At 42.7% G+C, this 26,830-nt stretch overlaps 2 protein-coding genes across 6 annotated transcripts in view; one reads left to right on the top strand and one right to left on the bottom strand.

Annotated features, from left to right (window-relative positions):
- Nucleotides 1-6,225, top strand: part of LUZP1 (leucine zipper protein 1) — a 97,593-nt gene extending 91,368 nt beyond the window's left edge. For all 4 annotated transcript variants that reach the window (XM_017886508.1, XM_017886507.1, XM_017886505.1 and 1 more), the window contains one exon: nt 920-6,225. In XM_017886508.1, the coding sequence (XP_017741997.1) occupies nt 920-1,078 (159 nt within the window). In that variant the 3' untranslated portion in view covers nt 1,079-6,225. The remainder of the gene's footprint in view (nt 1-919) is intronic.
- A 292-nt stretch (nt 6,226-6,517) lies between these two features.
- The window catches only part of KDM1A (lysine demethylase 1A), a 66,663-nt gene continuing 46,350 nt past the window's right edge, over nt 6,518-26,830 (bottom strand). Inside the window, exons 10-21 of one of the 2 annotated variants that reach the window (XM_017886512.1) lie at nt 24,384-24,395; nt 21,772-21,914; nt 21,302-21,392; nt 19,100-19,234; nt 17,956-18,027; nt 16,742-16,855; nt 12,783-12,915; nt 10,978-11,165; nt 10,489-10,603; nt 8,584-8,711; nt 7,795-7,941; nt 6,518-7,014 (exon numbers count right to left, since the gene is read on the bottom strand). In XM_017886512.1, the coding sequence (XP_017742001.1) occupies nt 6,829-7,014; nt 7,795-7,941; nt 8,584-8,711; nt 10,489-10,603; nt 10,978-11,165; nt 12,783-12,915; nt 16,742-16,855; nt 17,956-18,027; nt 19,100-19,234; nt 21,302-21,392; nt 21,772-21,914; nt 24,384-24,395 (1,464 nt within the window). In that variant the 3' untranslated portion in view covers nt 6,518-6,828. The remainder of the gene's footprint in view (nt 7,015-7,794; nt 7,942-8,583; nt 8,712-10,488; nt 10,604-10,977; nt 11,166-12,782; nt 12,916-16,741; nt 16,856-17,955; nt 18,028-19,099; nt 19,235-21,301; nt 21,393-21,771; nt 21,915-24,383; nt 24,396-26,830) is intronic. The other variant, XM_017886513.1, reaches the window with a different exon arrangement.

Consider the following 26,830-nt stretch of genomic DNA (forward strand, 5'->3'; position numbering starts at 1 on the left):
TAGCCTGGCCAATATAGTGATACCCCATCTCTACTAAAAATACAAAATTAGCCGGGTGTGTTGGCACATGCCTGTAATCCCAGCTACTCAGGAGGCTGAGGCAGGAGAATCACTTGAACCCGGGAGGTGGAGGTTGCAGTGAGCCGAGATCTCGCCATTGCACTCCAGCCTGGGCAATGAGCGAAACGACATCTCAAAAACAAACAAACAAAAAAAACCAGGTGGGGTGGTGCGTGCTTGTAATCCAAGCTACTTGGGAGGCTGAGGCAGGAGAATCGCTTGAACCGGGAGGCAGAGATTGCAGTGAACTGAGACTGTGCCATTGCACTCCAGCCCGGGAGACAGTGCGAGACTTCATCTCAAATAAAAAAGGTAGAATTCTAGGAATAGGGAGAAAGACAGCTGTTTGGGCCCCAGAAGCTTTGGGCATTTAAGAGGAGAGATAAAGGATGAGAGACGGGCATGTGAGCTTTTTGGTAGTTTGTATGTGGGAAGGAGGAAGAGAGCTGTCCGGACCTCTCTTCAGCTCCCCTCCAAGGATGTGGATGGGTCTCATCCCCAGAATCATGCAGCCTGCATGCATGTGCAGAACTCAGACTGCTGGCCCCTCCTCAGGGGTACCAGTCCCATGCTCCCATTCCAGGCTCTGTCCTCTGTAAGGCTCCTGTTCCGTGGTGAGTCTCCTCCTAGCCTACCCTGATGGTTCCTAGCAGCTTGGAGTTCCCGGTCTACCCGATTTCCAAGGAACTTACATATTGGCATATTGGTACTCAGGCAAAAGCATATCTTTGCTTATGGCCTGTCTGGGCTATATCTGCCTCTGCTAGGTTAGAAGGGACCCATTGTGGTAGCAGGTGAGGGTGTCTTGTTCCTCAGTTTACTGATCTCCACAGCGCACTTTTGTTATCTATTGGCACAGGAGGAAGAAGGGGAAGAGTGTACACTCAGTGTCTACAGGCAACTGCACAACTCCCTGGATCCGTCTGAACTGCCTGGGAAACAGGGGCTGCCAGAACCTGGGCGAGTACGGGCCGAGGAACAATTACGGCCAACCAGGCCCTGTGCTGAGGAGAACTGAACCTGCTGGGTGTCTGCTGTCTACCCTCTGCTCCTGCTTCTTAGCTCTCTCCACTGTCCTGCCCCATGAAGGATCCAAGGCCAGTTAACCAGGCAAGACACAAGCCTTGGCTGGGAAACTGTGGTAGAGCTGGGCTGTGGCTCAGGTAATTTTTGCCATTTGGCCAGAGGGAATCAGAGACTACAAGATGGACAGTCACCCAGGCCCAACCTTCCCCAGTGCACGAGTCCTCTCTCTCTCCTTGTCCCTGTCAACCAAGTAGTTGGACCATTCTGGCCCCCAAACGGGGGAAGATAAAGTCCCCACCACACCACAGGAGTCAAAAGTTCTTCTCGGCTCCTTGGTGGGTTGTTTCTGGATCCTAAGACAGCCCCTGTCTGTGTGGTTAATGTTCTGATTTCTCAGTCTCACTATATCCACTTCACTCCTCATTTGCCCAGTGGGCTCAAGTACCCCGTAAGATTTACCAGCCATCAGCGCCATCTAGGGGGCTTTCATTTCTTTCTCCTTGGAGTTCTTTTCCGCAGCCTTTTAAAGCAGAAAGGGATCTGTGCTGCCTCTAAAGGATTGAGACTACCCTTTAGGTTGAAGTTTGACCTGGCCCCTGGCTGACCAGTCTCCTGGAAGCAGAGCATGCAGATACCCATGTGGATACCCATTGGAATGACATCATCCCTCCCCAACCCCAGCTCTCTGCTCACCTTTCAAAGGCACCTGGAGGTGCAAGTCTCATGCATCTCCTTTCCCGAGCACCAGTAATGCTGCTGGCATCGCCTGCTCTTTCTTCATTGTTTCCACCTTGGGAAAATCCCTAGGCTAAGCTGGGCCTGACCCAGCATCCTCTGCCTTCTAGGAAGTGCCCAGCACGGGGGAAAGCAGACCCGAAGTGACTCCCCTTTGGTCACTCCACAAGCAATAGCTCCATGAGAGGCATGGACTATGAGACTACTCCCTCCTGTTCCTTCTCCTCCGTCCCCCATGGAGGAGGCATCGCACTTTACCAAGCTGATGCATTCCTACAGAAGTGGGCCCCGGATTTCTGCAAGTCGACCATCATGATGACTTCGTTGGAGGAGAGGTGATACATACATACCCATTGAGGGCCTCAGGTTATGTAGTTCGAAATGCAGCAAACCTTTCAGAAAGCCATGTAAATAAATGGGTTACGTTCCTTAGACCAGTCATATGGGGAAGTTGAAAAGAATTGTATATTCTTGGCACTGCTTTTTCTGTAGCATTCTTTCAATTCAAAGAAGGGATCCTCTTTCAAAGGCTACCTTTATGAAGCAGACACTATTGCCCTCAGAATGAGAGAACATTAAACTAGCAGTCTGGTAAGCTGTGTTTTTTTCCCCATGGCTTTCCTTCCTTGCTGTGTGACCTTGGGTGAGTCATTGCCTTCTTGGAGCCTCAGTTTCCCTGTCTGTAAAATGAGTTCTTTGAAATGGATGATCTCTAAGGGCACCAAATCTGGTATTCTGAGGTTCTCCTGTTCTCACCATCTATAATAGTATGGGATGATTTACCTGTTCTCACCATCTATAATAGTATGGGATGATTTTTGCTTTTGGAAGGTGTCATCCATGTGGGTTCTTCCCCCCTGCCCTCAGTTGTTTTTCGGGGCCTTGTTTTTTAGTTTCCTCATGTTTTAATCTCATGGGGATGAGCTCAGAGAAGCTCCCTGGACCTGTTTCCCAGTCTGCAAAGTGAGGGGATTAGATCGGATGGTCTCTGAGGCTCTTTGTGGCATCAGCCTTGTCCAGTGCCACACAGTATCTCCTGGCTTTCTAGGCGTCTAGATGTTATGGAAAGTACCCAAGTCTGTGTATCTCCTGTTCCTGTGCATCTCCTATGAATCTCCTGGCAAGAGGAAGACTCAAGACTTCCTCCAGAGGAATTTGTCTTCCCTGCCTTCACTCAGCATGGGAATCTGTTCATCCTGCCCTTGTCTGCATCAGATTTGGCAGTGAGGAGGCTTGGGGAGCACCTACCTTACTTTCAGGGACAGGAATCTATTGCTCATACTTCTGTTTCCTAGAGTTGCCAATCTAAAGGCATTGTCATGTGGCCTGCCTTTCCTCTCCACATCCCCACCTCTAATGCTCAAGATGCTATTTCCAGGATCTCTTCCTGCTGCTTCTCCTGGCTTACTAGCCAGAAACTAGCTCACTCACGGCTGCCATCCTTCACTTGCGGCCTCCCTGCCATTCTCCTTCACTGGTTGGCAACCTTGAGAGTTCAAAGGAAATCAGCCTCCATGGTGGTCAACTGAAGGTGTGGGAAACTGAGTCTGTGGCTCTTCTCTGCTGGTGGAAACAGAAGGGCGCCAAGCCATGCTTAAAAAGATCTCGCCAATAATTCTTGTGTTTGGGTGTTGGAGCCCTGGATTCTGGTGCTATATAGCTCCTGGTGCCAAAGTCTGGATCTTTCCACATTTCAGCAGCACCAACATCTGCTGCTACTCAAAATGTCCTGTGGAAGAGGGACAGCTGTGAAGCCCTTTTGCTGGGGCTGTCATCTTGAAATCTGAGTGCAATACGATTTGATTGTAACAGTTATTTCAGGATATTTTGTTTCTTTAATCTGCACACTTTCTAGATAGATTTTATTTTTAAATGTCCTCAGCATTGCAGAAAATAACATTGTAATAGCAAGTAAAGGCTGGAGGCTCAGTTTCTCTGGGCTTCAAATGGCTGGCAAGGCTGGCTCTCAAATCCCAAAGTTGGGAGGCATGTTTCTGGAAAGCAACTGAGGTGTGACTGTTTGGACCCAGGCCTCATCGTCAGGGGTCCTGGAGGAAGCCTCCAAGTAGAGGGGAGACCTGTAGTTGAATAGTTGTTTAATCAAGCCAAATAGTCTCACTGCCCCCAGTCAGCAAACCCACTTTTATGCCAAGTTTCTTCCATAGCTTGGCTCTTAAATTTTACTGGCAGGTGTATGGTTGTTGGAGGGTTCCTAGTGAGTTGGGGGACCTGGCAATAGAGCTGCTTGGTTAGAGGGAGTGGAGCTGGCCTAGTACCAGCAGCTGATCTCTTCCACCTGCTGCTGTTTTTTGCCACTTGGATACTAAACCAGAGAAAGCTGAAGGTGGATAAATAAGCTGTGGCTGTTTTTTTTGCTTTTGGGTGGCAATGAAAAAGTCAGTGTGGGTTAAAGGGATCTGCAGTGGGGCCAAGGATGCCACCTCACCCTCAGCTGCAGGCAAGCTTGCACATAAATAACCCCCTCTCATGGGAGTGTTCGGGATGTGGGGGGTGCTATAGTGTTCTTGGACTTGTCGTCCTGGGGCAGTTTTAGTTCTTTATATTTAGTGGGTCAGTGCCAAGTGCTACCACTTCCCAATAAAGGAACGGGGACCCAGAGGCTGGGTCCCTCGCTACCTTGTTAGGAGGTTTTGTTATTTCTCTGACAAGATTGCTTTGGAAAGAGCTGCTTTTAGGGATTATGTTTTGAATACCCCGAGTGGGGAACAGGGTTCTCTTCAAAACCTCACAACCAAGATCATAGGAGAAAGGGGCCCTATTTTCCTGCTGCTTCCCAGCTCAGAACATACTGAATGGAATGTATTTTTAAGAGAATAAAGTCTATTTTTTTGTATTTTAAAGATTGAGAGGGCTAAGAAGGTAGCCCTCAAATAAACTGTTATTGCATTATAGGCCCCTTTGTTGGGGGCAGTCTGTTGGTCCACACCTACTTGCTCAGGCAGGTGCTCTGGTCTCACCCCTGCCTCTTGGAGTCTAGGTGCAGCAGCTTCTACATTCCTGCTTCAAGCATGGGACCAAGGAGGCCAGAACCTGTTGCTGGAAACCAGGGCAAAGCAGTGGCTCAGGGCTCCTTGGGTGCATGTGTATCATTGGAGCTGCCTGTCTGCATGTATCCTCTGGCGCGAATGCTCTCTGTTGGCTCTGCAGTACGATATGTAACCAATAAAGCTCCCTCGTTTCCATATATACTCTGTGCGAGTCTGTGATGCGAGTGTTAATGTCATCCCTGTGTATCTGTCTTCTATGCATTGACGCAGCTCTAGTATATTTCATTGTATGCTTAAAACTGGGTATTTTACCTAACCAATTACTGATACTGCAAGGACTGGAAACATTAACTGAGGCGTAGAAAAGGACATGCGTAGGACCCACATAACTGGAGTTATAATCAGCAGCTATTTCTTTGCAACATTTAATTTTCAGGCTTGCCCATTGTTGCCAGATAGAGTCCTCTCTCTCTCTCAAGCTGCCTATGCCATCTGTTTAAAAAACAAAAACTTTTTAAGGGACCTACCCCGGATTAGATACCTTAGCTAATCCCCATGAAGTAACAACGTTGATGGCAGAACTCAGATTCAAACACAGGTGTATGCCGAGGTCCACGCACTGTGCACTGCGCATAGCCCTCACCTTTTCATCAGTTCCGCCACTTGCCGTGATCCTGGTGTGCAGATTCTTTCCATACTGTAACAAATTCTTAAGACTAGGGGGGAAAAAGCCGCCTCCATTTTCATCTTCCAGTCAGACCAACAATATAAATTATGTCCCTTAACTCATACTAAGAATAAAACCACATTTAAGGGGCATTACTTGGATTTGTAGTAACTGAGTTTATCTGTCAGGAGCCCCTGATAAGGAACCAGCATGTAACATGTTTTTATCTTATATGGGCAAAAGGGACTTTGCCAGTAAGGATTCTGGGATGAGGGAGAGCATCCTAGATGATCCAGGTGGGCCTTAAATGTAATCACAGATATATCCTTTTAAGAGGGAGACAAAGATTTGACTACAGGAGAAGGCAATGTGATGATGGAAGCAGAGATTGGCGTTAGGTGCTCTGCGGATGGAGGTGGGAGCCACAAGCCTTCCCACCCCTAGAAGCTGAAAAGAGCAAGGAAATGAACTGATCCTCCCCGCTCTGAGAGCCTCCATAATGAATGCAGCCCTGTAGACCCATTTTAGACTTTAAGCATCCAGAACTTTAGATTTTTTTTTTTAAGAGCCACTAAGTTTGTGGCAGTTTGTTAAACCAGCTGTTACCTAAGCCCTTGCTCTTATGTAGTGTGTGTCCCAAAATGTAGACCACCACCTTTAGTAGAATTGGGAAGTTTTAGCACATACTCATGGAGGGAATCAGGAATAAAGGCAGACTCGTCTCCCAAAGGCTCAAACTTTGTTTCAGCTCTTGTGTTTTATCTTGAAAGTTCATCCAAAGTTTCCTAATACCCATGTTCTTGGCACATCACCACACCCCTCCCCAGTGGGGAAGTCTAGTCCCACTGACTAGGAAATCCACTGCTTCTACAGGACCACCCCCCTACCTTATCTTCTGACCCGATCAAACCATTTTTCTCTGGAGAAAACATATATTACTATTGTCATAGGATAAACTTGGCATTTCCAAAGGAGTAACGCCCCCATCTTGTATGTAACTCCAACCCAAAGGAACAGACGGGCCAATTTTATATGAAGTTTTATTCTCAAAATATATTAAAAAAAAAAAAAAAAAAGAGACTAAGATGTTACTTCACAGCACTTGCCTCAGTCTTTATGAAGAACACAATTCCAAACTAATAGACAAGTTCCTCCCTGTGCTCTAGGTCATTCAAAGGAGGCAAGCTCCTTGTCAAATCAGGAGCTCCAGCAGCCGATCAGGAGCCCAGGTGCCAGGGTGGACTTTCTCAGTGGGATCTAGTATTGCTAGAAGAGCCTTGTTTATACAGCAGAAACAGGCACATGGGCCTTTTCTCTTAGAATGTATCTGTCTCACATGCTTGGGGACTGCTGTGCAGGAACACCTGGTGTGGCCTGGCGAGGCAGCGTATACATGGCCCCCAAAAACTGGTCTGCAATTCTTCCTGCTTCTCGCAGCCCACTCAGCAGAGCACCATGCACTGTGGCTGGGTAGTTACGGATTGTATGTTCTCCCGCAAAGAAGAGTCGTGGAATCGGCTGTTTTAGGGGAAAAAGAAAATTGGCAGGCTGCACATACACCTTTATTCTTGTACTTAAATTACTAAATTCCTGTTGACCTTGTAAAGGCTGACCCCCCAATTACTATTCATCATTCTATCTGAATCTCCCTTATCAGTAGGCATTTTCCCAGAATTGACAAGTAGAAATGAGACAATAAAACTCCACCTAGCCTCAGTCCTAAAGTGATGCTTAACGTGTTCTCATCAGTTTAGATACCCAATTCTAGAACGTCCTTCCCTCAGTACCTTCTGGGAGGGAGCCTCACTACCCTGAAGCACAGGACATTTGGTGATCAGGGACACTTCAGCCTTGCAGCTCAGAGCAGGTCTGGGCTATGACACTGAGGAATTCTTACTGCTCTTGGAGTGGGGTCTGGCATAAGGGTCTAGATAAGGACCCAGGGTTATTTCTCAGGAATGCCCTGGAAGCCCCTAGTAATTGAGACCTTGCAGCAATCCTGTGAGCCATTACAAAATGGAAGTGCAATTAAAAATGGTTTTCTTTTTTGGGGGGAAAACCTGAATAAGGAAAAATGTTATTTGACTTATACTCTGGACTCCTCCATTCTGAATGCAGACTGCCTAGATTTACAAAACCAAATGAGGAGAAATCAGAAATGGTGCCATCCTTTTAACTCTGTGCTTGGTTATCTGAAAGGTCCAAAGATAGAATGACTAAAATCTGAAAAAAAAATCAGGGACATCATGAGATCCTGGCCTCTTCCCAAGTAAGCCCAGATAGTTTGCCAGTTCTCACCTGTGGGGCACCTGGAATCGAGGGGCCCGGAGTGATGGGCTGAGCCATTAAATCATAGTCATTTCCAGATGATCCTGCAGCAACATAGGAATAAGAGCCCCGGGCCCAGGGATCAGCACGCCAACGAGACACCACAGTTTCCTTGGGCTAAAAGAAAAACCAGGAGCAAAAGTCATTATGACATACCAAGGACAAATCAATCCTTGAAATGTGGAAAAGCAGTGGTGGGTGGAGATATAAGTGAGAGAAAGAGGGGCAACAGACAGATGTGAGAGCCAGTGATCAAGTGATGAATGCTCTGCTTTAAAATAGATGTGGACAAAAGGACTTCAGACAGGAAGGATGCCTCCATGTTGCCTTCCTGTCTATGAATCCAGAGATCTACACAGGGTTCGGCCTTTATTCTCTTTTACAAATTCACAATATGCTTCCCTTCAAAGGAATCCTAAGGGGTTAAAGTATTTCAAAGAACAGGAAAAAGTACCAAGAGGTTCTCTGAAAACTTCCCAGAGATACTCACTGGAGTTTGGCCATTTTGTCTAAAATGTCAGGGGTATGGTGTGACTCTAAAGCCAGAGGAGAAATGTAGTTAACAGCCTTCAGATTCCCCAGCTCTTGTTCTGGGGGGCTTTTCTGAACCCCATGCTTAGGCCATGAACTCCAAACATTAATATTCATTTAAAGGCACACACCTCAATTCTAGCTTAAACTGTCCTGACCAAGAACATGCTGCAAATACATTAAACCTTGGTTGAGTTTGAACCCTGCTTACCTCACCTATCTACTTACTTGGGGTACTGCACTGCTACCAAAAATCCCTTTGAGAATGGCGAGGCATCGGCCAACAATCACATCGTCACTTATGTTTTCCATGATACCAGCAGCTTCTCCTGCCACTAGTGCCAACAGTATTGGAGCTGGGGAAACAGAAAGGATAATTCTAGGGTTTTCCTACAGACTTTCTTCAAAAACGTCCTTATCAGGCCCCACCTTATTCCTGGTGCTCTGAAATCTGATGACAAGACACACGCAGCACCACTGAAATGCAAAGAGACAAATTATGTTTCTGAAACAGCCTATGGAACTGTTGTCACCAGAAACCAGCCACTAGGAGCTGGCAGACTACAGAGTGAAGTAAGATTCACAGGCACCTCACTGCTTCTAACTTGACAAAATACAGCAGTTCTGAAGATATAATTTCAGATCTTGCTAATAAAAGGGAATTATTAAGCATCCCTTTACTTTGGCACAGAATTCTTAACCTTGACTACCTTAGATAGCTCCATGACAATGGCTGCCTCCCTTTCAGCCATCCCAGGCCCCTCCAAGCCCAGGACTGTCTTCAGTCACCCATCTGGTGAGTAGTTATGCAACAGACATAGGTGGCAGGCACACTACTAGAAGAGGGGGATAAAAAAGATATAAACTATATACTCCAATAGAGCAACAGATGCAAAATTACACAGATAATTATTAACTGTAATAAAAGCTATGAAGAAAAAGTAGGCTATAGGGAAAAGCATACGGGGTAAATTTAATTTACATTTGGTGCAGTGGAGATGTGTGTGTCCTGGAAGTCTTTGAAATACTGACATTTATGTCAAGACCTGAATGCTGAATAAGACAGGCTGTGAAGGAAGTGGGGTCGAAGGGGTGGGGGGAGAAGCAGCCCCCCCAGGCCTAGACCACAGTACATGTAGAGGCTCTGAAGCAGAAAACAGCATGGTGTCTTCCAGGATGTGAGAACAGCGAAATGTGCCTGGAACCTGGGGATGGACAAGGAAGTAGAGATGAGTTAGATAATGAAGAACCTTAGCATGGGCCAAGATAAGGAGTTTGAACATTTTCTTTCAGCAGCAGAAAGTCGCTAAAAGAAGCAGGAATAGCAGTATAGCTATTGGTAACCGTCCAGGCAATAGGTAAGAATGGCTTGGACTGGGAGGTAGGCAATAGAAAAAAGTAAATAGGTTTGCAAGACATTACAAGGCTGGCACTGACAGGACTTGACAGCCTGGATGGGGAAAAGACACGCTGCTGCTGTCAGAAAGCAATGTGCTCAGGGAGCCAAGTTCCCCCTCTGTGAAGTTAGAGGCGCTGGGGTGTGAAAGACCATTCACCACTGGGCAATGAGGAGTAATGGAAAGAACTGGGGATGGGGGTAAGCCGGTTAGCTGATGTGTCTGCAGTGACAAGGCCAATGTCTTCTTTTTACAGCCTTTTCTGGGAATGAGGTGGTGTACAAATATACTTTAAGTCTACATAGAGTTAAGTCCAATTACAGAAGAAAATAACTGAACAGGAGGTAGGAATTTCTTAAATACATTGTAAGGGAAGCAAGCAAAGAATTGGGGCAAGTCAGTCTGAGAATGAGGAACACAAGCTTCCCCTGGTAGGAAGCCTCCCTGGGCCTGTCCCTCCAGTCTGAGTGGACCTCCAGTAACCTGGGCGTTCAGCCCGTCATGCCACCTACTGCCCTGTTCTAAGGCTGCTTCCCCGCTTACTGTATCCCCACTAAGTTGGGAGCTCCTTGAAGGCAGGTATTTTTACACCCCAGTACCTAGAAGATATTTCAGGAATTGTTTGTTGAGTTAATAAAGAGAGAAATTAAGGCATATATATTGAGAAAATCCAAAATATTTCAAATTCTATATTCCTGTGAGGATATGGAAAAGATTAAAATTAGAAGGCATTTACCTTTATAGAGGTTCCAGAAGAGGAAGAGCTCACCCCTGCTGGCAGTCGTACTGCCAACATGCCCGAACAAATTGACACTTGGATCCCAGAACACCCGGTCAAAACACAACACCACCTACCGTAAGAAAGAAGCACATGAGCTAGTGACAGGAGCCAAATAATACTGGCTTCAAGAGACTTCCTTGAAGTCTCTTCTAATCTGCGTTCAAAATAAGCCCAGAAATTCTTATTATTTAGGATGACATTTACGATCCTCTTTTTATAGGCTTGAGTTTGTGAAATGACCCCATAAGAATAAGTCCGTATGAACAGACACTTGATGATAGACTTAGACACTGAAGAGAATCAACTGACATGCCTCAGCCCTGATGTCACAATTGAGAGCATAGCCAAATGCCCCAAAACGCAAGGCCCCTCCTCAACAAGTAAATGACTAAGACTGCTATTTGTACATTAGATCTGTAGACGGAAGTGTCTAAGGCAAGCTACCTTGTTAAGGTTGCCAAATCCCATCCTTTGGACTGCAGATGTTTTCCACTCAGGGAGAGGTGGCACAAACTGAACAGCTGGTGGCTGCTGCTTCAGCACACCCAGGGGAAGGGTACAGAGAACTGCATCGCATTTATAAATAAAGGTTTGACTCGTGGAGCGGGTATTCACAGCTATCACTTCACATCCTGCAGAGGTTGGGTGGGAAAAGACTAGTGGTGATGAATATGACATTGATAAGGACACTGACATTTAGTGTACAACGGATGGACACCCATCTCTCAATTCTCATTCTTCTCTTTTCATCACCTTCATGTTTCACATAAGAAAACTGAGGTAGAGGTGGAATAACACATCTAAGGCCACACAGGCAATAAGTGCCAGGATTCAAACCCTCGTAGTCAACTTCAGAATCCTTGATTGTCATCCCCACACTACCCTCCCGATACACTGGTGATCTAGACTAAAGAAAGGACCTTACCATTTACTCAAGTTAAGTACATTTAGACCAAAAATAAAGAGTAAAATGCTCATCCCAACAGAACCAATGTCTTCTGACTGTGGTTAGTTGCTCACTATCAACCAACAGAAGAACGCTACAAGAAGGCTGTGATGCAGATCTGGGGGATGCAGCCTAAAACTGCGGAGCGTGCTATGCTTGAGAATGTACAGTCATCCTCAGCTTGTCAGAGTATGAATGAGCTCAAAGCTGACCTCAGAGAGGGTACTGAAATTATGTTAACATCATTTTCCTCATTTATTTTTTAATGAATGTCTGTTTATATACCATATTTATTTTGAGAGATATATCTCTCTCTCAAAATAAATATGAAAGCTCAGTACATGCTCATTTTCTGTGGCTGCAGAACTAGAGAAAACGGCACAACATCTATTCTCACTGTTCTCCGTCTGCCTGCAAAAGGCTCAAGGCTGCAGATCTTCTTAGCACTGTCAACTAGAAGCTGCCTCTGATGGGAAAGTTAAATGGAAAACTGTTTCACTGATTGTTAGAAAAAACCAAAACATCTGTGGTGATCTCAGTAACTCTAAGGAAACGGGCAGTACGGGGTAAGATTGATGGCTATGTCTCCATTTCTCATGCCTACACAGTCACACATGGGTTCTTGGAAAGGGAGATGACTAGCTATCTTGAGGAGTTCAAAATGCTACAGTTGCCTGCACTTTACATTAAATGTAGTCTGAAACCAGCAATAATAATGAGTATTGAGCCTATCCCCATAGCAAGCACAGGGAAACTATCTCTGAAGAAGTCAACTTCTTAGCAGGACTGCTCCAGAACTAGGAACCAAACGTAAGCGAATTAGGCCAGCTGAATAGAAAAGGCCAAAATGAATCCAACGACCAAAATGCGGATGGTGAAATAAAAGGGGTGGGTCCTACTGGAGCCCAGGCGCCAAAATCCTGGTATTTATGAATATACTTAACAAAATTAGATCCAAACTCACTGGCTCACCAAAATGGAAAACTTCTTGAGCACTGACATAGTGCTCAAAGGAAATGCTCACTGGGGCATTGCAGATTTCAGATTTTCAGATTAGGGATGCTCAACCAGTAATATCCAACTAGCTCAAATTGGAAACTCTAAAACTTGCTTCAGTTTCCCAGTTTATAAAATGATACGGTTAGAACCAAAGACTCTATAGGCTCGATTGTCTGTAAATGCCAGTTTTTACCTATGGTGTCATAGTTTAAACACTCTATCAGGAAATGTACCTGATACCTAACAAAAGATCAGTCCTGTTTCAGGAGAGTTCTCTCTTACCTTTTGTAAAGCAGTGACATACCTGAAGCCGTGTAGCGAACCTGTCGCACTGCTGTATTCAGTTTAATGTCTAGGCCTTCTGCTAAAGCCACAGGCACACATGAGTAGCCATTCCTTACTGTCAGGTGGCTGCCAGTGAACTCAAAGTCATCATCCTAAAGAGAAAAGAAAAGAACATATTTCCAACCTTTTCTTAATCTGTGTCATTTGCACCTAGTTCTGTACAACAATGAAAACACAAGCTTGTGGAAACAGTCAATATTTTAAGGCAAACTAAATAACAAACCACTCAGTATTTAGTTACAGTTATCAAAGGAAACTGAAGAAAGAAGAGAAAACACCAAAATGTCCCTAAATCTTTGGGCAGTGAGATTAGGGAAGTTTCTTCTCTGGATTTTTTTTTTCCCCCGGATACAGAGTCTTGCTTTGGCATCCAGGCTGGAGTGCAGTGTCATGATCTCGGCTCACTGCAACCTCAGACTCCTGGGTTCAAGTGATTCTCTTGCCGCAGCTTCCTAAGTAGTTGCTGGGATTACAGGCATGCGCCACCACACCCAGCTAGTTTTTGTATTTTTAGTAAAGACAGGGTTTCACCACGTTGGCTAGGCTGGTCTCAAACTCCTGACCCACCTACCTCGGCCTCCTAAAGTGCTGGGATTACAGGAATGAGCCACCACGCTTGGCCTTCCCTGGATAGTTTTTTATCATCCCAGTCCAATACCACTAAGTCCGGATCTTCTATGGTGGTTAGGGTAGGGAGGTGGTAGGGGGAATGATAATCTAGGAAATTCAGATGATTAAACATCAAGTGTATTTTATCTGGCTTTTGAATACATTACAGACTTGAAGGATATCAGGGTCACAGTCCTGATTACATTTTCTTTTACCTGAGAGCAAAATCCGTTTTTATTCTTTAAATTTACAGGTTTTAAGTTGAGGAAGATTTCCAAAACTAAGTCAGTCAAACTAGATGCAGGTAAATCTAGGATCATAAAGAGTGGCCCAAGACAGTCCACACAGTAAAAAAAAGTCAGGATTTCACCTGATTTAAAGATCCCCAAAATGATCTTACTTCTCTGAATTTACTGAAAATTTTTCTGTATAACATTTTTTTTTGGTAAGCTAGTAAGGATTTCTAATTTCATGAAATTCTTGGGGAAATTAGATAAAAATGCTGGGTTGGCAGCAACACTCTAGTTGAAATCACTCATTTAAAATTTTATACTATTACAAATAGACACAATATTGAAACATCAAATGATAAATCAATGAATAGAAGGGCCTAATTTAGTATTTATATGAAAAATCATAAAGGAACTAGTAGTTCCATAAGACTTTACCTCTAACAAAGTTCAACTCTTCAAATACTAAAATATTCAGATTATTTATAAAGATTAAGAAGTCAAATAATTTTTTTTTTTTTTTCCGAGGACGGCGTTTTCTCTTGGTTGCTTCAGGGCTGGAGCTGCTAATGGCACATCTTGGCTTCACTGCAACCCGGGTCCGCCTTCTGGGTTCAAGCAATTCTCCTGCCTCAGTCTCCCAAGTAGCTGGGACTACACCACGCCGGGCTAATTTTGTATTTTTAGTAGAGATGGGGTTTCACCATGTTGGCCAGGCTGGTCTCGAACTCCTGACCTCAGGTGATCCGCCCGCCTTGGCCTCCCAAAGTGCTGGGATTACAGGCATGAGCCACCACGCCCGGCCTGTCAAAATAATTTTTATTAGGAAAATGTAAAATGTAAATTAAAATATATAAGTAAAAATTTAATAATTTACTTCCATACTGGTTTTTTTCCTTTTTTTTTTTGAGATGCAGTCTTGCTCTGTCGCCCAGGCTGGAGTGCAATGGTGTGATCTCCGCTTACTGCAGCCTCTACCTCCTGGGTTCAAGCAATTCTCGTGCCTCAGCCTCCCAAGTACTTGGGATTACAGGTGACTGCCACCACGCCTGGCTAATTTTTGTATTTTTAGTAGAGACAGGGCCAGGCTGGTCTTGAACTCCTGACCTCAACTGATCCGCCCGCCTTGGCCTCCCAAAGTGTTGGGTTTAAAAAGGTGTGAGCCACCGTACCCAGCCTATACTGCCTTAAGTCTGGTCAAAGTCTCAGATTTAGAGATTGGTTCAAGAAGCCCTGTGATTTCTCACTTGAAGAGTAAATCACACTGAAATTCAAGAAAAGATGGTATAGCCCTGCCCACTGAGAACTATAAAACATCACTGACATAAAGGAAAGAAAGCCATTTTTGCAGAAGTACACTGTATTTACGGATAAGAATACTCAGTATTGTTAAGATGGCAATTCACCCTAAATTGATCTAGAAATTTAATGCACTCCATCAAAATCCTAGAAAGTGATTTTCGTAGAAATTGACAAGTTGAACTGTTATGAAAATATGTACCTTAAAATAGCCAAAACAATCAAAAATGAACAAAGTTGGAGAACTTGCAAGACAGTATGATAGTGGCATACGGATAGACATATAAATTAACATAAAAGACAACCTTAAATACTCATGCTTACATGCCAATTAATTTTCAACAAAGGCGCCAAGACAAATGAAGAAAAGGATGGTGCTAGAATAATAATTACATAACTATACGGAAAAACATGAACCCTTCACTTACCTTTCCTTATACACAAAAATTAACTCAAAATGGAGTATAGACCTAAACATAAGAGCTAAACCCATACAATTTCTGCAAGAGAACACAGGATAAAATCTTTGTACCTCACGTAAGACAAAGATTTTTTTCAGGATACAAAAAGAACACAGTTTAAAAGAAAAAGTTTATAAATAGGAATGGGAGTCCAAGACTGGAAGATTACTTTAGCCCAGGAGGTCAAGGCTGCAAGGGAGCCACGATCACACCACTCCAGCCTGGGCAACAAAGCAAGACCTTGTCTCAAAAGAAAAAAATTGAAGTAAAAACTTTTACTCTGAGACAGATTTACAAAATTAAAGACAAGCCACAGATGAGAAGGAAATAAATACTTGCAAAACATAAATCTGAAAAAGGACTTCTGCCTAGAATTTAAAGAACATAATAAACTTCAAACTCATCAACAAGCAGACAATCAGACTTTTTTAATAGGCAAAAGATCTGAGCAGACATTTACTCAAAGATGACACATGAATGGCTCATAAGCTCAGGAAGAGATGCTCTACATCACTAGTCATCAGAGAAATGCAAATACTACTATACCTATTAGAATGGCTGACATTTTAAAAACTGGCATTACCAAGATTGGTGAGAATTTGGAGAAAATGGAATTTTCATACATTGCTGGTAGGAAGGCAATTTGGAAAATATTTTGGAAGTTGATTTATAAAGTTAAAAATCCACTTTCCATAGTACCCAGCGATTCCATTCATATTTACTCAAGAGAAAGACATGAACATTCTTAAGCAGCTTCGTTCATTAGAAGTCAAAAAAGGGAAACAACCCAAAAGCCCATTCAGGCTCCAGTGAAAGGATAAGCGACCTGGGGTGCATCCACACAATGGAATTCTACTAAATAATAAAAAGGAACAAACAACTGATAGAGGCAAAAAAGATGAATCTCAAAAACTTCATGCACATCTCAAAAACTATACTAAGTGAAATACATCACACACAAAAAGCTATGTACTGTATGATTCACTTTATATGAAACTGTAGAATAAACAAAATTACAGTGATAAAGCAAATCCGTGGTTGTCCAGGGCCAGGAGCCAGAGCACGGGGGATTAACTACAAAGGAGCAGGAGAAAACGTTTCAGGATGATGGGAATGTTCTATATCCTGATTGTGTGGGGGCTTATGACTGAAATCTGGCAAATCAATAAACTGTTCACTTAAAATAGGTGAATTTCACTGTATTTAAATGATGTCTCTTACTAAAGCTGTTTAAAAACACAGATACAAAATTAACTGTTTCTCTTACAATCTCTCTCAAAGACATGTGCAACAAAAAAAAAACAATAAGGGAAACTTACCTGATCCCAGTGCTTAAGGGAGAGAGTTGAGAGAGGTGTGGCATTAGCAAATTCGAGATTTGCAAAATGCCAATCAAGTATTTGTCTGTCTCTGGATGAGAGATATACATCACTGCAAAAGAACAAAGGAGTACAGGATTATTAAAAGATATCACTAGTTCTCTCAGTGTGATGTAGGTGATCTCAGTAACTGGCGGAATCTAAGCCAGGGCTGTGCCTTATATGAAGAAATTACAAATCAAAAAGTAGCATCTTATCTGTCTTATTAACCTCTTTAATCTCTGATGTCTAGAGCAGTGCCAAGCTCACTATGTAAAGCAAATTACCTGTAGGCCTCATTTGTCTGGGGGAAAAAAAAAAAGAATTCTTCATATGAAATTACCTTATATCATAAAAGCTTATTAGTTGTAAAAAAAAAAAAAAAAAAGTCTTATATTTTACACACAGCATGGACTCTATAGAAAGGATGGGCAGGCTGGACGTGGTGGCGCATGCCTGTAATCCCAGCACTTTGGGAGGTCGAGGCAGGTGGATCACCTAAGGTCAGGAGTTTGAGACCAGCCTGGCCAACAGGTGAAATGCCATCTAAAAATACAAAAATTAGCTGGGCACGATGGCGGCACCTGTAATCCCAGCTACTCAGTAGGCTGAGGCAAGAGAATCGCTTGAACCCAGGAGTGGAGGTTGCAGTAAGCTGAGATCACATCACTGCACTCCAGCCTGGGCGACAAGAGTGAGACTCCATTTCAAAAAAAGAAAGGATGGGCAGCATCCTTGAATACAGAACAAAACAGATTTACGTGGAGGCTGGATGCAAGTGAAAACATTTCACCAGCATTCACTGTCAAAAACCCAGTGGAAATAAAGTATAATACCCCCCTAGTTCCCCAAATTATGGAAGTATAAAGCAACAGCACCTTCTACCCCCTCAAAAAAGATAATTTCCATCTATTGCATCTTTATCCAAATATCAGATCTTATGGAGAAAGGCTCTCTCTTTAGAAAGAATCTGTTTAGGTATCTAGGACACATTAAAATATAGGAGCAGGGGATTTAGAAATCTCACAAGTAGTCACACATTAATTTATTTAACAATTTAAACCACTCACTGAACATAAATAAAAGCTCACTATAATTTGCAATTTTCCTTCTAAATCAAACTGAAAGAACAGTAAAAGCTATCCCTCTGAACTTTTGTGTTTGTTTTCCTTACCTTGGGGATTCGCTTCCAATTCTTGAAGTTTTTCTTCTAGCTTTCCTTGTGTTTCAGCTAATTCATCATATTCCTGATAAAAATTAAGTGAATCTGAGTTATCCTGAAGGGTCAGATATCCATCTAGTTTCTTTTTTTTTTTGAGACGGAGTCTCGCTCTGTTGCCCAGGCTGGAGTGCAGTGGCGCAATCTCGGCTCACTGCAAGCTCCGCCTCCCGGGTTTACGCCATTCTTCTGCCTCAGCCTCCCGAGTAGCTGGGACTACAGGCCAGGCGCCCGCCATCTCGCCCGGCTTGTTTTTTGTATTTTTTAGTAGAGACGGGGTTTCACCATGTAGGCCAGGATGGTCTCGATCTCCTGACCTCGTGATCCACCCGTCTAGGCCTCCCAAAGTGCTGGGATTACAGGCTTGAGCCACCGCGCCCGGCCCCACCTAGTTTCTTTATACCACAAAATATAAGGTCTGGATCATATTTCCTCTTCAGATCACGTATAGGAAGTGTGGCTCAATTTTAGGCTGGGGTTAGACAGAGCTCAGAGATTTTGTTTTGGAGACAAGTTACAACTGGGGCCTGGAATATTAGGGGGAGGCAGGGCGCACACAGGAGAAAATAATAGAAGAAACATATTAGTGTGCTACAAAGTGGGGATGAAAAATCATAGCAAGTACCATTTCATAAGCATGCCATGTCCCTGGCACTGGGTAAGCATTTTATACATAACTGTATTTAAGCTTCACAATTACCCTACAAGGTAGGTGGTTAAGACCATGTTACAGATGAGGCAATTAAGGAGTCCAAGGTTACATGGCTCGAGACTCCAAGTTAGGGATTTGAATCAGACAGTTTGACCCCAAATGACTCTGAAGTCCATGTTTAATACTCTTACTCTAAACTGTTACGGCTAAACTGAGATTTAAGATAAAATGATGAGATTATTAAGACAGGAAAAGAATTCTGCAGGACAAGCAGGTCTTAAACCAAACTAACCCATTAAATCCCCATGGCTCATTATGTACCAAATCGTCTTCATTGCACTGAAGGCACTTGTGATTGGCTAGTAGCTCTCTTTTCCAAAATTCCCCACATCTGTGCTGTTTCTTAGGATTCCAAGTAAAACCAGTTATGCCTGTATGTATACCACACCTTGCATAGGGCGGTCAGATCCCTGTGTTTGCTTTTCACTAAGAACTCAGCAGTAATATCTCTGGGTGGCTTTACTTCAGATGCTTCTTTGTATTGCTGATGGAGTTCTTTAATTTTCTCTTTCAAATTTACCATCTAAGAAGGAAAAGCACAAATTTACCACTCCAGATAGTAATGTAGTTTATGTCTGTATCACATGTACCCTTTTTTGGCTCCTCAAAACTGCTATCACAACAAAACAGGGCTACAGTGCAAGGTCCTTAGAATTCTTAAATACTTGTTCTAACCTACATCATTCCATCTGGGAAACAGGAAAGAAATCTTATAGCGCTTGACATAAAGGTACCACAACTCTATCTGCTAAGTAAGATCAGTGCTGCCTTCTAAAATGAATGAGAAGGATGAGGAGTGTCCCATTAATTTAAATAAACAAACAAAAAACCCAGTATAGAAATAAACTTAATACCCATAAAAAAGAAAATATCGCTATTGTAACTTGAACTTATTTTCGGAAACAAATTGTCATAATGTTTTTTTTTTTATTTTTGAGACAGAGTCTCGCTCTATTGCCCAGGCTGGAGTGCAGTGGCGCGATCTCGGCTCACTGCAAGCTCCGCCTCCTGGGTTCATGCCATTCTCCTGCCTCAGCCTCCCAAGTAGCTGGGACTACAGGCGTCCGCCTCCTCGCCCGTCTAATTTTTTGTATTTTTAGTGGAGATGGGGTTTCACTATGTTAGCCAGAATGGTCTCAATCTCCTGACCTTGTGATCTGCCCGCCTCGGCCTTCCAAAGTGCTGGGATTACAGGCGTGAGCCATCACGCCTGGTCCTATAAAGTGTTTTTTAAATATGTAAAAGGTCAAATAACATTTTTTTTTCTAAGAGACGGAGTCTTGTTCTATCACCCAGGCTAGAGTGTAATGGCACAATCTCAGCTCACTGCAACCTCTGCCTCCCAGGATCAAATGATTCTCATGCCTCAGCCTCCCGAGTAACTGGGATTACAGGTGTGTGCTATCATGCCCAGCTAATTTTTTGTATTTTAGTAGAGAAGGGGTTTCACCATTTGGCCAGGCTGGTCTCGAGCTCCTGACCTCAAGTGATCCACCCGCCTCAGCCTCTCAAAGTGTTGGGATTACAGGTGTGAGCCACTGTGCCTGGCCAAAGAATCTTAAGGAACCATTCTTAATGTTAGTTTTTTTCAGGTTTCTGATGATACTACACAGGCCAAGAGTGACAAAGCCTGAGACTGGGCACCCGATAGGTATCCTGCCACTTGGCAGTTCTTAAGTCACTCTTCTCATTTCATCCTTACCACAATCCATGAAGACTGTAAGCTGGAGACCTCTTCATCAGACCGGATGAAGAAATGAGGCACAGTGAGAGTGAGGCAAGAGTCCAGTCACAGGCACACTCGGAGTATGCACTATAAAGGCCCCCTCCAGGGGCTATTTTCTCCCTAAGCTCATGTGACCTTTGCAGCTGGCAGGGTGAGGAGAAACAAATGGTTGGACTTTAATGCTCTGGAGCCCAGGGCGCTGGAAGATGGTGGCAGAGAAGAGTCCTAACAGTTCAGCCCTGGGGAACAGAGGTGGGGGTGGTGGCAACTCAAGAGAAGTAATTATGCCAATGAACTGGCTGCTGATTTGTTGGTCTTCACCAATGGAAACTTGGCTCCAGTATAGCTAATCTCCTGCTAGTCCTAGAATTCAGCCGAGGGCACTGGGATAGCTTTAGAATGGCTAAATCAAGCTTGTCCAACTCGTGGCCCAGGACAGCTTTGAATGCAGCCCAACACAAACTCATAAACTTCCTCAAAACACTGAATTTTCTTTTCTTTTCTTTTTTTTTTTAAAGCTCATCAGCTGTCATTAGTGTTAAGTGCATTTTATGTGTGGCCCAAGACAATTCTTCTTCCAATGTGACTGAGGGAGGCCAAAAGATTGGACAACCCTGAGCTAAAGGGAACCAGAAAAAGAGGAAAGATCTATTTCCTCTGGTAACATTTATCAATAATGCCACACCGAAACACTCACAGATAAAACAGTCTCTTTTGTTAGTCATTATTTTCTTAAGAATGAGTTCCAGCTGTGCAGACTTTCTCTTCCGTGGAGAAAAAAGTCTTAGAAATGCTTTTAAAATTTCTAAAGACATTTTCTCCTAATAAAGCTTCTTCGGCTATAAAGAAAACACAGAATTTCACCTTGTTAAGAAGTTCTTTCAATTCTTCCTGAGTTTTCACTATCTTCTTCCAATGTTCAATCTGCTCATCTTTGACATGCTTCTCTTGTAACCTAAGAGAGACAATATGTATAATCTGGTCTCAAAGCCAACTTTGCAAAGTAAGACAGGTGCCCATCAAAAACCTTTAAGGGCATCAAGGCCCACTGAAACTTCTAATACTTAGGAACAAGAAAGTTGGCTAGTGGGAAATTATTTCCTAGGCTATGTTAAATACAGTATAATACTATAAAAGCAATGAATTTTAGAAGTGAAAGGGACCTTAAGGGATCATATAATTATTTCAAATAATTTTTAATTTTGGATTCAATGGTTTCACACGAAATTAAGTAAAAACTAGCTCAAATAAGACTTGCAGAAAAACTTAAAATGTAAATGGCAAATCTTTACACATGGAACTCACTATACAATAAGCACTATCAAAGTACTTACTGAATGACAACTTCCAATGCCTGGCCAAGGGACACAGGCTTATTATTGAGGACATTGAAGTCTAGTTGATGACTAAGGTAAGATGTAGCTTCTAGCAACCGGTTAAACTCTTGCTCTACCATTTCATCTTTCTCTTTAGGAACCTGAAAATCCGAAGTATAGCAGAGTTGGTCCTTATAAAACTAAACATATCCATCCATGAAAACACAAATGCTCTATAGTTTATAAAAGTCAAAATATGTATCTCAAAGGGGAAACCTTTGAGCACAATGATTCAAATTTTCTTTTCTATGAAGTGGTCAAATCCATTTAAATGAGATATGAAATGTTTGGGCCCTGACAATTTCCTCTTCTCCCACTTCTGCCCTCAGAGCTGGGACTCCACCCTCTATTAACAGCCACAAGATTCACACTGGTGCTAACTGAAGTCACATGGAGCACAAGTGGCACTGAGCTGACATGCATTAAGTTGAGCTGGCTAACATGCAAACAACACACTAGAAAAGCCCCAGAGAACAAAAACTATGCCAACAAATCTGAGGACCTTCCAAGAATAAGGGCAGGATGGGAAAATAAGAAGCCCAAGGTATCTGCTTCCCCTCAAAGATGAATCTCAGGTGGGAGGAGGGAAAAGAGAAATGAAATTCATGGCTACTAATAAGAACATACTAGCACTTTTGTTCTTTTGCACAGTAATAATATTTTATGGCACCAGTAAGTTCAGAATTGAATGTACAAAGCTCTTAAGAGAGTCTATGAGTAAATGAAGGACCAGAAGGTCTGGCTCCTCATTGATGTGGATGAAGCAAACAGAATGCAAAGCAGATCATCAAGCTGGAAGACCATGATCCTAAGCCATGCTGTGTGCCTGCCTACCGATAACATCAGTTAGTTCACAAGCATCCCTCTGCTACTGCTTAATTCAGCCCCAAAGTAAACTGTATATGCAATCCTATTGTTGAATTCATGGCAGAAGTGAGAGAAAGAAAAAATATGTTTAAGGCAAGCATTGCTTGTTATAAGCTGGGCTGGTATCAGCTGGGAAATGTGATTCAAAACACAGAATTTCACTACACAGTCAAACTAAAATTGGTAACACAAAAATAAAACATGGAAGTAAATTCTAGTAAACACTAAGACTCAGGAGGAGCAACCTTTTACAATCAGAGATAACTGACTGTTGACAAGACCATCCCAATAATATTCTACCTCTCATTTGAAACTCCACAGTTTTTCCACTTCCCAACTCAACAGATGATTTTGAACCCTGGCCTCTGCTCCTTCATTGATCACACAAGTCATTCTATGAGATAAGCCAATGTGTGGCAGAAAGAATCTGGCAAGAAGGGCAATCTGCTCCCAAAAAGAAAGAGGACTGCAACTCTCCTTTGAACTGTAAATATGACAGACACCATAACTGATTTAATCAAAATCACATTCAAAGCAGTAAGTTCCAAAAGACTATACATGGGAGAGATCAGGGTGTCTTTATAATTAAAGAATTACCCTTAGCCTAAAGAAAATCTAAATCTCTAAAAATATTCTGGTTCGTGTTAAATGAGGCAGAGAATCAGGCTTTGGATGCTTGGTGCCATTTATATCAGGAAGGTACCTAGGACTGGTGGATCAAAAACCTCTGACCTATTACTCATTCAACTCAACGGTCAAAAAAGAGCTTACTTTTATTACACAGCTATGAGAGCTGATGGAAGAGACAGACCCTTTGGTCAGGAATTTCATTTACTTTCTCAGCTACTTTTCCTCACTGATGTGATATGTGATGGTCATACAGAGCGACTCAAACAATGCCGAAATTTTGCTCAGAAACGTGCTACTTCTAGTGCAAATCCTGCAATGATGCTACAAAAGATGGTTCTGGAAATCTAAATTTGGTTCTTCTTTCAAAAAGGAAACAATTACATTTCAATGTGAAATCCAGGTAGTTATGAGACCTTAATTCATCACAGATGCAATGCGTATGACTGATTTTCTTGGAGTATAAAAGTGGTATTTCTATGTGTTGCTTCTAAAATGCCTAGCAAGAGGATGCTACAGCAGCAAGAGGGACTACTAGATCACATATGCCTCTACAATAGGGCAGAATATGTCAATACACAAGTGTGCAAATGGTACAGATTAAAGCTCTTCCAGTGTCAACTGGATGGGTTGCTTCAGACAAGCTTTAATCTTTGCAACTAGGATGACAATCACATAGGGAAGTTCATACTGAAAAAGTACACAGCACTCAGGCTCAGTAACTGGGGTCCAGGGTGTGTGGTAGAGAAATATTTAAAGGGACACTGTCAAGGTTAGAGGGACCAAATTTGACCTCTGTTTCCTCCCTCTGTTTGCTGAGCAGCCCACTGGATTCATTACACTTTCCCCCTTAGTCCACCCACACCACCCACAAAAAACCTAATGTTTTACACGCGCTTTCAATGACAAAAACTCAAATGGCACCAGCCCAACATATAGGCGCAACTCTACAACAACAAACCAGTGTGAATGTATGATGGAGAGGATCTTTGAAAGGAAAAGATTTAGGTTTCAAGCTTTTAATGGGTTATTGTAAACAGTGAGGAAAATGATTTGAAAAATTATGAAAAAAATACCTTGACAGTGTCCTTTTAACCAGTGCAGCAGAGAGAGAAATAAACTGTAAATAACAGCCCAACAGCCACGTCAAGTTTAGTTTTGTATGACAGCAATAAAATCAAGGCTTTAAACACATAGCATGACAGAAGCATTCTGTTAGCTCAGAAGCTGCAACCACCAGAGAAATAAGGAACAGATAGTACAGAGACTAAATGGGAAAGTCAAGGCATAGAAATGGCCAAAAGAAAGGCAGTTAAAAAAAGGCGGGGGAGTGAGGGGAAGTGTCAAAAGCAGTGAGGAATAAAGCAAAACTCAAAAGAGGAAAGGAAAAACACAGAACAGTAACAACAACAACAACAACAAAATCAAACAAACAAAACCCAAACCAAAAGATCGCTGCCACATTTGACTGACACCAGATGACAGGACTGCATCTCCGGTGCACCATTCCAACCCGAGGCTCAGTTGTATGAGACTATGTGAGATTGTCAGCCACCAGGCCCCATCCATTTTCCACCTAAGCAATTACAGAAATATTGCAAGTGCAGCCAGGGATAGCTCTGAAACCTGGCTTTTTTCCCCCCACTAACATTAAAATTTCACTTGGAAATTAAAGGAATATTTGGAAAATAATACATAAAATACTTGTCCCTTAGGAGATCAATACTGACTGGGAGAAAACCAAAATGTGTTTTTAATACCTTTAAATCAGAATCATTTCTAAAAACAAGCTAGTTAGAAATATTCTATTTAACATACCCAGACAATAAACGGAACTAACAAATGACTACCCTGACAACCCCAAACTACCCATACTTTAAGTCATTTATTTCCCCTTGATGAGAATCCTTGGATTCTATTAGTTCTACAAATTATTATGGAACAACAACAACAAAATGGAATTGAAATATTGGCAATCGCTAAACATAGGTCACAATAATTTAAATCTTACCTGACTATTCTAATCTAGATCCTTAACTTGTATCCCGAGAAAGAAACTCAACGAATGATTACAATGGGTTTTAAGTACCACATTAGAAGGCAGGTGGATTTCCACACTGCAACACAGTGAGAACTTGTAACAGCAAACTAAAAGCATTTTGGAAAAGGACCAATAATGTAAGAGCCTTCTATCTAAGAAGCAAACAAAATGGACATCACTTTAAACAGATTTTGACTGACTTTTTGAAACCATTTATTTCTCTATGAAAGGCTCCAGGTAAATAGTTCCTTCAAGACTAAGAGAATTTGAAGAATCTCATTGTTCCAAATAGGTTCAATCCTGATTGTCTTGGTCTTGTAGATTATATGGACTATCTCTAAATGTGTCCAGGGGAAGGGAAGCCTGTGTGTCTACCCCATGCAGAATGTGGGAAAGCCAAACACCTTTCTGGACAAGGTCCCTGATCCTGCAAGAAGTAATCTCAAAGGAATAAGGACAGCTCTCTTTAGTTCTACCTCTGGTTTCATTCTAACAAGCTCTTTGGGTCTTCAAAAACATTTTACACCTATCTTACTTCCAGTCTTCATAAACTCTCCAGCAGCAGAGCAGAATGGAGTTAAATGCAGCAACGTACACTAGGTAATGAAAGGTCTGAGATTTAGCCAGAGAAATCCCCAGAAAGAATCAGAAAAAAGCAGTAATTGCCAAATCTGACTAGTGGAGGCCACAGCCAATCTCCACCTCCCCATTCCATGCCATCGAGCACTTCTAGAATGATGGTGAAGCAGAAGATTAAGATTAGTTCATTTGGTAAAACCTGGAAGAAGAAATTTACTTCTGAAGAGTCTCTAATTCAGATTCTCCTCAACAGCCAAGGGAAATGAGATACAGCTATTATCCCTACAGGGGGAATATATCCTTAATGCAAATAAAATTCAACGTGATTCTAGGCTGGGTGCAGTGTCTCTTATCTATAAATCCCAGCACCTTGGGAGGCTGAAGCAGGAGGATCACTTGAGTCCAGGAGTTTGAGACCAGCCTGGGCAATATAGTGAGACTCCATTTCTACAAAAAATTCTTTTAAAGTAGCCAGGTGTAAGGGTGTGTGCCTGTGGTCCCAGCTACTCAGGAGGCTGAGATGGGAGATCACTTTAGCCCAGGAGGGCAAGGCCACAGTGAGCCATGTTTGTGCCACTGCACTCCAGCCTGGGCGACACTGCAAGATCTTCCTGTCTCCGAAACAAAATAATCAATGTGATTCTATAGAGACTGTTGTCTCCCCCAACTCCCACCCCATAAGGAATCTTTTTGACTTCCTTAAAGCAGTGATTAGAGTGTATGGAAAAGGCACACACAACATGTCTAAGTAGTTCTCTCTAGCAGTTTTTCCAGTAAATTCTTGTTAAATGAATAAAAACAGTTTGGAAAAGCAAAGTCAGTATTATAACTATAATTAAGAGGACAAAAACTATTTGCAACTTCAGGACCATTAAAGGAAGGCATGAGATTTTCACATTTATA

Source organism: Rhinopithecus bieti, unplaced genomic scaffold (assembly GCF_001698545.2).
Source record: "Rhinopithecus bieti isolate Rb0 unplaced genomic scaffold, ASM169854v2 scaffold_14826, whole genome shotgun sequence".
NCBI lineage: Eukaryota > Metazoa > Chordata > Mammalia > Primates > Cercopithecidae > Rhinopithecus > Rhinopithecus bieti.